Here is a 12,015-nt window from a genome sequence, read left to right on the forward strand (position 1 = left end):
CCAGCACAGGGGGTAGCCAGAGCTGGCACATGGTAAATAGTTGTCAAGGAGAAAGATAAATACCAAATACTGCATGGTATTCACATATATGTAGAATGTGGGGAGGGGGGGAACTTGAACTTCTAGAGAGGATAGAAAAGAGGTTGCCAGGAACTGGGGCGGAGGAAGGCAGGGATAGGGAGATGGGGAGTCATTGGGAAAGGGTATAGACCTTCGGTTCTAAGATAAACAAGGGTCCCACGAGCAACTACAGTTGATACCACTACAGTGTGTAACTGAAAGTTGCTAGGAGCGAGGAACAAGAGAGGTAAATATGTGAGGTGATAGATGTGTTAGGGTATCACAATGTATGCAGAGGCCAAATCGTAACTGTACACCTTAAACAAATCTTGCAACTTTGTCAATTATATGTTAACAAAGCTGAAAAAATAAATAAGGACCAAAAATTACAGACTGAGGAAAGGAATATACAAGAAAAAAAGACACTCATGTAACCAATTGCCTTCCAGTGAATCCGAAACCACTGTGGAAAAAGCCAGGTGTGGATAATCGGGAGGCAGCAGGAAATGAATCTGACTGAATTTTGGGGGCAGAATAGGTTTTGAGATAAAGGTGTGAGAGGTACCAGCAAGTGATAAAAGCGTGTGAGAAGAGCATCAAGAGCAAACCCCAATGAAATTCAACATTTAAAGGGATTTACTTCCTCCCACTTTGTGGTCAATTACCTCTGCCTTCTAGAAGTACACCGTCCCCACCCCCTGGGCTGCTCACAGAGCTGACCTAAGACACAACTCAGGGACACACTTCTAGGTTGTGCCCCAGGAAGCGCCCACCTGTGCCTCTATGACCTTTCCAACGCAACACCATATGCCTGTAATATCTTCCTCCCATTTTGCCCACTCAGTTTTCTGGGATCTGTAAATCCACCCTGAATTCTATGAAATTCTCCTCCAAGAAATCCTCCTCCCTGAAATCCTCCTGTGGACCACAGGTTAGCAACCATCCTGAATATTCTAGCCTTCAAATCACAAATTGCCATTCTGCTTAATCAAAATGTAGAACTCTTATGCTTTGCCAGTTCTTTTTCCAAATAGATATCTTTATCATCTATCTTTAAGATCACATTAGGCTTGGGACGCCTGGGTGGCTCAGTGGTTGAGCATCTGCTTTCGGCTCTGGGCATGATCCTGGGGTCCAGGGATTGAGTCCCACGATCGAGTCCCACATCTGGCTCCCTGCAGGGATCCTGCTTCTCCCTCTGCCTGGGTCTCTGCCTCTCTCTGTGTCTTTCATGAATGAATAAAATCTTTAAGAAAAAAAAAATCAAATTAGGCCTGTGTTGATGTAAACACCTGTGTTTAATACTCATTGGTTTATTGGTAGGCCACTGCAGGGGTCTGCATGCTTTGACCTCTTGCATACCCCGAAGAAACGGTAGGCTATGCCAAGCAGGGTGACAGGACATCCTGCATTTTTTAGCATTAGTCTGTTGAAGTGACCCTATAACCAGGTGATATGTCAAACTATGCATTTTTGGCTCAGAAAATGTGGGTAGGGCAGGAATGCTTTGTAGACTGTGTAGTCTTTACAATTAGGCATTTGACATAAGATTTTTAGAAATAACCAAAAAAAGGAAATTGAGCTTCTAAATCACTAGCTTTGCCAAAAGCCAACAGGGTTCCTTTAACTAGAAAGATTAAAAAGACAATAACTAGAAAGGAAAATGTCTCATTCCATATGATAAATATATATTTATGTCTACGTGCCAATGTGATTTTCAGTGATGGATTGGTTGGGAATAAATTTATCTGCAAATCACAAGCCTCCTTTTCCCTCAAAACAAGTTTAGAGATAGGCAGTCCTTGTTAGCCTAGTAGCTGCTGGGAGGGACCCCCTGGGACCCAGGCTCCTCCTGTCAGTCTCTCTGCCACCCCTGGTTATACTGACTTGTCCTCACCCTTGTCATCTCATGGACAGTGATTACTGGTTGCTCCACTTCCAGGTTTCGTATCCCTCAGGAGACAGGAGAAAGTGAGTAGAGACAAGGAGGAAAAGGAACTTGTTTTAATCAGGAAGAGAAGTCCTTCCCAGGGATTTTCATCTACCTCTCACTGACCATCTCCAGCTACAGAGGACAGAGATCAACACTGTAGCTTTTACAACTGCTGTGACAGAGCCTGGCAAGAGATGGGAGAAATAAAAACTGGGAACTGTCAATCATTTCAGACAAGAATAAATCTAAGTCACATTATTATATCTGCATATTTCCTAAAATCTTGTGAGCATATTTTGATCTAGTTTATATGGGCTAATGTTGGTTTCTATTTGCATAATTCTTAATAGTGATCTTATGTCAACATTTTCCACTCTATATGAACAGTATTACCCTCCTTTTTTTATATGGTCTACTTTATCAAACTGAGCTAGGAAAAGGATTAAAAATATTTCCAGATGCTAACGCAGGTAATTGAGGGAATAAGATATATTTTTAGCCACCTGTTATTTTTTTAATTGGTTCCTGGAATTTTTCCCAAGGGCAGTAAGAATATCTTTGGTTGGCAAGCATCAGGACTGTGGATAATTTTACCTATCTTCCCACATGTTTGCCCTGCTAGCTACATTACATAAATTGGAATTTGTACAGATGTAAAGTCAGAGAATGGGTTTTGTGCGGAGGCTTTTCCACGGAGCAGTGCTTTGTCGCCATCTGGTGGACAACCTCATCTTTGCAGTGTCAGTGACAGTTCTCAAGGCTGGCTGCGCTTTGGATCAACAGTGGTGCTGGTGAACAATCTGGACACCCAGGCCCCTCCCAGACCAATTCAGTCAGGTCTGGGAGAGGATCCAGGCCGCAGTACTTTTTGTTTTTTAAAAGATATATCATTATGATGTGCAATTATGGTTAAGGTCCACTGAGTTAGAAGAAGCTCTAAACTGGTGATGGGTAGTGGACAAGCATCCCCCTCCCCCCCGTTAGACTGCCATAAAGGAAAAAGAACAATCTTTCAAGTATATTCTATAGTCTTCCAGAGGCCCTTTTCTACCTTCCAGAGGGGAACTCAGCAAGTTGATGCTAAGAATATAAGAAATCTAAGCTTAAATTACTGGGCAGACCCGGTGGCGCAGCAGTTTAGCACCGCCTGCAGCCTAGGGTGAGACCCTGGATTGAGTCCCGCCTCGGGCTCCCTGCATGGAGCCTGCTTCTCCCTCTGCCTGTGTCTCTGCCTCTCTCTCTCTCTCTCTCTCTGTGTCTCTATGAATAAATAAATAAATGATCTTTTAAAAAAATAAATTACTTCCTGTGTGATTCTCCCTATGATGAGACACTGTGCTGAGCAAATACACAATTGGCCCTCACCCTGGGCAAAACTGCCAAGCAGTCTCAATCTGATTTTAATAACTTATATATTTACAATTTTTTTACATATTTTCTCATTTAATTTTCTCAAGGACCCGTGAAGGTGGGTATCCCTTCTTGCCATGAGTGTCAGCACTCATCTAAGAACAGAACCCCAGAGAATCTTAGGTGTCCACTCAAACCCTGCTTTTCCCATCTTCTCTCATTAAAACTTAAGTTTGCTGATCAACACTGTATTGTATAATTGAAATTTCCTACTAGAACTTAAATTTGCTAACCAAAAAAAGGTTAGGTACCAGCAAGTATGTGAGGTGATGGATGTGTTAATTAACTCAGTGGAGGGGGACTCTTCATAATGCATACATTAAATACATTAAATACACAATGTATACATTAAATCATCACTTTGTACTCTTTAAATCTTACAATTTTGTCAATTATATCTCAGTAAAGCTGAAAAAATAGAAATACCTGGGTAAGGATTAGGTATTCCATGTAGTATTTTTATCCATGCACGTTTTCTATAATCTTATTTACAAATGAAAGGTTTTTTTAAAATATTAAAACTGTAAAGATGTTTCTTTCTCAGTTTGCTATCTTTTTTTTTCCAACTGATTACAGATTTACTTAATGTGCACTTGATAACCTTGAAAGGAAAATACATCAAAGGCATATATACACTTATAGTTCTTATACACGTAGCATGGAAATACATCGTTTTTTACATATCCCAGAAGACATTCAAATGAAGATAGATTCAAACTAGTCATCCTTTTTAAAAGCTTCTCAAACTGCCACTTATTCCTCATGTCCTATGATCCCATTTCCTGACCCTAGCCTCGGAGAAATCATTATAGTTTTGCCTCTACTTCTGGCTTTGTCTTCCCATGATAACCAAGGACTTTGAGTATCTTTTCACATGTGTATCGACCAGTGCCTCTATCTTCTTTAGTGAAGGATCTTTCAAGTGTTTTATTAGATTTGTATTGGGCTGGTTGTGTTGTTACAATTTGATATATTCTTAAAGTTTCTCCCAGTTAGTGGCTCCTACGCAATGTATTATTTTTCTCATGATTTTTACGACTATGCTGATTTTTCCTTCAAATTTGTCTTTATGGTTGGCTTTCAGTAATTTGACTATGATCTTCCTAGATGTAGTCTTTGGATTTATGTTAACTGGGGTTTACAAACCCCAATTCAGTGTTTCTTCATAAAACATAAAATGGCCTTTTCTTCAAATATATTTTTTCTGCCCTATTTTCACTTTTTTTTATCCTTACGAATCTTCAATTAAATGTGTGTCAATCTATTTGATATTGTTCTACGGACCCTGAGGCTCTGTTTTTTCTTCAGTCTCTTTTCTCCAGCTCTGGCAATTTAAATTGATGTGGTTTCAAGTTTACTGACACTTTCTTCTGAAATTTCTACTAAATCTATCCAGTATATTTTTCATGGTATTTTCACTTTTCTGTTCTAACAACTCCATTTTATTTTTCTTCATACTTTCCATTTCTCTGCTGAGATTCCTTATGTCCACAGTCATTAAGATGACATTTCCTTTAAATCCCTGAACATATACCCTTAAGAGTTGCTTTAACGTTTTTTTGCAAAACTCAACATGGCCTGTCAAGCTTTGTTTTGACTCTGAATCACACATTAAAAAAGATATGTTATAGAGAATCTATATTGTATATTCTTAAGGGTGTTCATTTCTGTTCCAGGAGATTACTACTTTCAACTTCATGTAGGTTTGGTTTTATGCTTTGTTATATGAATCTCTGGAAAGCACAAGGTGTTTCTCGAGCCCTTCTCGTTTGGTAAAACTCTTGTCTTCTTTGCAAATCTTCTTGAGGCTGGACTTCAGTCTATATTCAGGGATGTGGACACTTGTTTACACTCTTGAGAGCTGAAACAAGAAAGCAGTGTCACCTTGTTCAACCTTAGTGGGGAACATGCATGCTGAGCAACTCAAATTTTTTGCCATTCTGCACATGTCTGAGAATGACTACAAGTGTCTACAGTACTGATTCTATAGTTACATTTTCACAAGTAAGCAAATTTGCAAACATAATCAATGAATGAAGATCAACTGTGTATCTATTTTAGCATAATGAAAGCAAGTAACATAATAAAAACTTACTAGTGCTTGAAAAGTTTTAATGAGCTATTTTAATGGAAATTTTCCTAAACATGGTGTCTCTTAAGCAAGACACTGAAGAGAACTTTCTTCCCTGACTCAAGGTCATTATAATAAACTAAACAATGATACAATCCAATGAAATCTTTAAGGTTTTACATATATAAATTTATGCTCTTAGATTTAAAAGCCCCAGGTGGCAACAATTCTTGAGGCCTCTGCTCTGTTTTTTGACTCCTATTGGTGTTTTTTTTTAAAAACCTCAATATACTGTATGTTACTAGCTCTATGATCTTGAGAAAAGTAAATTTTATGGGTCTGTTTTCTTATCTATAAAATTACGAAAAGGCATTCCTAAGGCCCCTCCCAGGTCTAAAATTATACCTTTTCTAGCTATCTGTACTTTTCAACCTCTAGATGCTTCCTTTCTTTCTGTTTCTGATCTTCTGTTCCAAAAGAATAGGAACGCCAACTCTATTTGATCACTAACAAAAAAAAAAGACTTTCTAATTTAAAGACTTGAGATCTTTTCTAAATTATGTGCATATAAATTCTGGCAACTATGAGACCTATACACACTCCTGGGATTAGTTATAACCCAAACAGCCATGTAAAATCAGTTGTATTTCCTAACAAATGAAGTAAAAACAATTCATAAGACACTGTTAAATATAAGTAAACCAAATCTGTGACCTTATGATATGTGTAAAAACAAAAAACAAAAATAACAGCATCTTTCCTAAGATCCTCATCAATCCTATGCCTAGAATAAAAGGAAAATGAATCCAGATTGAAAAACCATTATAGAGCATAATGTATAAACTTGTCAAATCACTAAGTTGTACGTGAAGCTAATTTAATACTGTCTGTCAACTATACTCAAATTTTAAAAGAGAAAAGCTATTATAGAAGTCTTAGAAAAGCAGACAAATTATGCTGTTGACTTATTGTCTTTATTGAATTAAAATTACACTGTTTATAAAATAGTGATGTATACATAGGATTTAATGCATCATAATATATACAATTATCTTTGAAAATTCAGGATGCAAGTTACAATGATTATGAACATAAAACTTATATTAAAACATTCTCAATCAGTGATTTATTTAGCTGTTTTAGTTCGAAGTCGTCGTTTGAGAATCTGATGATCACTCTCCTTTACTTTATGGTCCATCAAAATCTGAAATGAACAATTTCAGTGTTTTATAAATAAAAGCTTATTTATAATTTAGTAGTATCTACTCGTGCTTAATAATTGGAATAATAGCTACATAGTAATATTTTTTTGTCCTTTCAGACTGCAGATATACTTATCTTCTATTAAAAAGCACTGTCCAAAGTAATAGATTTTATAAAGATTCTTTCAACACTACCTGACATAATATTAAAATAATCTACACTCTATGTTGAATTCAGGACATAGGTAGCTTGAAGTAATCACTGAAATATTTGGAGGAAAGTGCCTCAAAGAATTTTTAAGAAATGACCTTTCACAGCAACAAGTACAAGAATCCCCCCTTATCTGTGGAGCCTATGTTCTAACACCCCCCAGTGGATGCCTGAAACCAAGGATAGTACCAAACCCTATGTATACTGTTTTTCCTATACATACCTATGATATAGTATAATTTATGAATTAGGCACATTATTACACTATCAAAAATCACAATTAATAAAACAATTATAATACATTGTAGTAAGTTATGTGAATGTGTGTCTCTCCTAAATATCATATTGTACTGAACTCTCCCTTCTTTTTGTGATGATGAGAAATGATAAAATGCCTATGTGATGAGATGAAGTGAGGTGAATGACACAGGCACTGTGACATGGTATTAAGCTATTACTGACCTTCTGACAATTTATCAGAAGGATCATCTGCTTCTAGACCAGTGATCATGGGACATTGAAACCATGGAAAGTGAAACCAAGGAAAAGAAGGGACTACCGTATATAACTTAGAAAAGTAGAAAGAGCATTATACTACAACTAAGAAAAGAAAGAAGTTCAGCCAAGGGAAGAAACTGTGTACTAATCAGAGAATGGTGATGGTGAAAAGTAACCAAGAGAATAGTATTTCCAATCAAGGGCTTGGCCTAATTGACCCTAATTCTTCACCTGCCTTCCAGTGCCTTTTATCTGTTAGAAACTGTTGCAGAAGGTCTCTCTCCTGATTTCTTTTTTTTTTTTTTTCTCTCCTGATTTCTCTGAGCCACTTCCTGTTGAAGGCTTCTCCTTAAATTACTTTTCTACCATCCCTTTCATCCACTAGGCAAATGCAAGCATGATGGAAAATTAGAAGTTTCCCTGTAACAGCACAGACTGTTCTGAGTGAAGAGAATGAGTCATTGAGTCAGAATGACAAACTACAGTCTTTTCTTAAAAAAACCTGGAAGGCTTAGCGGAGAGGTGGGAGGAAATGACTGAATGTCAATTCTGTATTTTTACCAGGCCCACTTAGGCCAGATTTGTACAACTCTTGTGATAAAGTTAACAAAAAAAAAAAAAAAAAAAATTGGTATTAGAAACAAATAAATTACTAAACAGTGATAATTCTATTGAAGGAATTAAAATTTCCAAATGTGAATGTGTGACACTTGTATACATTTATGCAGCACTTATATTTAATTATTATAAATTTAACACATCAAATAGCAAAAGTGTAACACTGAAGCACATTTTAAGAGGTGTGACTTAAAGAATAAAAATTCAAACTATTATAAAATTCAGATTATTATGAATACTTCAGAATTAAAAAGAACAGGAACAGTTTTGCTTTTAAGAAAACCAAAAAGAGGGATCCCTGGGTGGCGCAGTGGTTTGGCGCCTGCCTTTGGCCCAGGGCGCGATCCTGGAGACCCGGGATCGAATCCCACGTCAGGCTCCCGGTGCATGGAGCCTGCTTCTCCCTCTGCCTGTGTCTCTGCCTCATTCTCTCTCTCTCTCTCTGTGACTATCACAAATAAATAAAAATTAAAAAAAAAAAACAAAAAAAAAAAAAAGAAAACCAAAAAGAGGAGCTTACCACTTGGCCAGATATATCAATAGGAGATGAAATCTCATTTGTGTATAATTTTCGTTTGGCCTGTTTTGGTCGAGACAGATTTTCTTTACTCACTTCTACATTTGAGAGCTTTGAGGAGCTCATCGTTTCAATTATCTTCTTTGCTGTGAAAAAATATATATATCATTTAAATCTTGAAAAAAATAACTTTCTAACTGGAAAGGTTTGAAATCCTTAATAAAGAGAAAACATACCATATTAACGAGAAAAAGTACTGCAACTTATAAATGGTGAAAGAACATGACTAGTCAATTCACAAAGAAAAAATTAAATGTCTCATACATGCATGAAATAATAAACAGCAAAAACGAAAAGGCGAATAAATAATATCATTTGACTAATGTCCAACATGGTGAAAGTTTAGTAAATTATAGAACAACCAATGAAATTCAGGGGTCTTTAATGACTTGAAGAGGCTTATGCTGTTATGCAAAAAAGCAGGATAATATGTATTTACTGGACCATGCAGCAGTACTCTTATGCCAAGATATCTGCAGGCAATATTAAGTGAAAGTAGTTTGTGAGCCCTTTGCTTATCATTAACAACCCCCCACACACAGTAAATCAAATTGTTAATAGTGGATTGCTTCTGGGAAGTGGAATAAAAATTTTAAATTCTGTACTTTTTGTACAGTTGTCCTTCAACAGGTACATGCTGATTTTTTAATAGAAAACATATTTCCATCTGGAAAACCTCCCGGGTAGAAATCCTTATACATATAAAATCAACTATATATATTTTTTAAAACAGAAACAAAATTGAAGGAAATATGCTAAACTGAAAATCTACTTGTCCAAGATTAAGTTGGGCTGCCAGATGTCAGAGTAGCCAGTTAAGTCAATAAGCCAAAATAAAAGTAACACTTTAGCTTTTAACCACTTACTGCAATAGAATAAGCAAGAGGCACAACCTGAGAATGTGTCAACTCCCACCCCACTTCCCATCTTTCGCCAGGTGTGGTCTAGGTCAGGAAGATCAGCACAGAAAAGGAGGGTCACCTCACTGCCAAGGCAGTACTGTACAAAAAGCTCTTGTACTTGCAGTTTAATGGGCCTCGAGGCTGGAGGCCAGAAGGAAGAGCTAAGCGTGTAAAAGTTAAGTCAGAGTGGAGAAAGTCAAGGTTTCCTCCCCTTGCCTGTCATAGGAAGGTCCTAGGCAGCAGTGCCTGAGGAATTTCTCTGCTGAAGGCCCCCAGTAAAGAGGCTCTGAATGATGGGACCTTGGCTAGGACTGCAGATATGTATAAGGGCATTGATGGCCAGGGTCCTGAGTCCTCAACTGTAACTCCCTTCAGAGGCTACACTCGGATGTGGGGAGGGCAGCTTTCACCACGAGGCCTAACAGGTAAAGTCTTTGTAACTGTCTATGGTCAGGCTAAAAAGAAAAAAAAAAGCAATCACACATAGGATTTTGGCCTGTTGCTACCAAACTCTTTACTACAATGTGTCAGCCGCTATACCAAGAGCTGAGGATGTGAACTACACAGACATGTTGCACTTGTGAGGCTCATACTGTGGTGGAAAAGAAAAGAAAACAAAAATTATAGCTTAAATAATTCAATTTGTACTTTGAAAAGATCACTCTGGCGTCCATTAACTGGATGGACAGGAGACAGACAAGTGGGAAAAGGTGGGAAGCCAGTGAACAAAGGAATGGAATAATAATAGTTATCAAGTACAGAATTTTAAAAATTAATTTCTATTTTTTCCTTACATTTCCAAGTGATCAACAATAGATACAGTATAGTTATAATCCAAAGTAAGGGTATCTTCTACTCCTAGAAATAAATTTTTAAAATCCTCACTTAAAGGGCACCTGGCTGGCCCCATCATACTAGCATGTGACTCTTGATCTCAAGCCCCATGTTGAGTATAGAGATTAAATAAATAAACTTAAAACACACACACACACACCCCAGGTGTACAGGTAGGGAAACTGTTAAAGAGCTGAGTCAACCAAGCATGGGAGTTAATTACCATATGGGTACTTCCCTTTCCTTGAAAACCAATTTTCTTTTGCTATGTAAGTGCTCATCAATATAATTTAAATAAAATACGTAAGAATCTAAAATAATAACTCCTGCCTCTCCACATTTAGACATTTAACAGTTCGCTGTTTGTCCCTCCAGATATCTTCTCTGCTTAGCTTAATCATAACTTTTTAAAATGTACATTTTTTTTAAAAAATGTGGTGTGATTAAATCCAAAGTTCCCAAGCTGTGCACTAAGACATACTACAGCCAACTCACAGGAGCACCTTGAAATATTTTAAGTTTTCAAAGAAAACAATGGCACACAATAGGTAGTTCATAATTTTAAGTGATAACACATTACATTCCTTTTGATGATGACATATCTTTGCAACCAGGATTTTCAGAAGCTGAATTTTCAGTGGTCATGTGGTCTTAGCACTAATGGATAAAATATTAGGTGTTTCTATGGGTGTAGGGGAACAATGAAAAAATATCACTGAGACATTAAGGCCACTGGTGTGGCCTATTACTGACCTGACAATTTATCAGGAGGAGGATCATCTGTGTTTATGTAAATGTGTACAGAAAAAGTATATATCTTAGTATGTGTATATACATTTATACATAATTAACATGGCTAATGTTATAAAGAAAAAAGCATTAAGCAATTAAACTCAATAAATATTTATAGAATATATATCTTTGACATATATGAATGGATAATGTTTGTCAATGCACAGAAATAAATACTATACCATATGTATACCATAATACAGTGATTACCTCTAGAGGGTGTAATCCTGCCAGCATTTCAATACCCAAGAGTTAATCCCATCTATTCAAAAATTATCAAATTTTCTCTTACCCTCTGAATCAAAATAACTCTCTTCCCTCCAATACTACCATAGCACTTTGCTTGGATCCCTGTAACTACATTAAGCAGGCTGCTCTGGATGAATTAAGCTGACCCTTGGACAACACAGAGCTTTGGGATGCTGACCTCCCATAATGTCAAAAATCCAAGTACAACTTTTGACTCTCCAAAAACTTGACTACTAAGAGCCTACTGTTGATCAGAACTCTTACTGATTAACACACATTCGGTTGTATTATATATTATATTCTAACAATAAACTAGAGAAAACAAAATGTTAAGAAAATCATAAGTAAGAAAAAGTACATTTACAATAATATACTTATCAAAAAATATCCACGGGGTGCCTGGATAGCTCAGTCAGTTAGGTGGTTTGAATCTTGATTTTGGCTCAGGTCATGATCTCATGGTTGTGAGACTGAGCTCCCCTGTCGGGCTCTGTACTGGACATGGAGCCTGCTTAGGATTCTCTCTCTCCCTCTCCCTCTACCCCCACCTTTAAAAAGAAAACAAAAAACAAAGCCAAAACAAAAAACATCCACATATAAGTGGACCTGTGCAGTGAAAACCTGTGTTGTTCAAAGGTCAACTGTACCAACATATTGT

At 37.0% G+C, this 12,015-nt stretch overlaps 1 protein-coding gene across 6 annotated transcripts in view; it reads right to left on the reverse strand.

The window, feature by feature from the left end:
• Nucleotides 1-6,426: 6,426 nt before the first annotated feature.
• The window catches only part of KIF20B (kinesin family member 20B), an 80,953-nt gene continuing 75,364 nt past the window's right edge, over nt 6,427-12,015 (reverse strand). For all 6 annotated transcript variants that reach the window (XM_077878437.1, XM_077878439.1, XM_077878436.1 and 3 more), the window contains 2 exons: nt 8,524-8,666; nt 6,427-6,678 (listed from right to left, as the gene is read on the reverse strand). In XM_077878437.1, coding sequence (XP_077734563.1) covers nt 6,601-6,678; nt 8,524-8,666 — 221 coding nt within the window. In that variant the 3' untranslated portion in view covers nt 6,427-6,600. The remainder of the gene's footprint in view (nt 6,679-8,523; nt 8,667-12,015) is intronic.

This window comes from Canis aureus, chromosome 29, assembly GCF_053574225.1.
Source record: "Canis aureus isolate CA01 chromosome 29, VMU_Caureus_v.1.0, whole genome shotgun sequence".
In the NCBI taxonomy this organism is placed as follows: domain Eukaryota; kingdom Metazoa; phylum Chordata; class Mammalia; order Carnivora; family Canidae; genus Canis; species Canis aureus.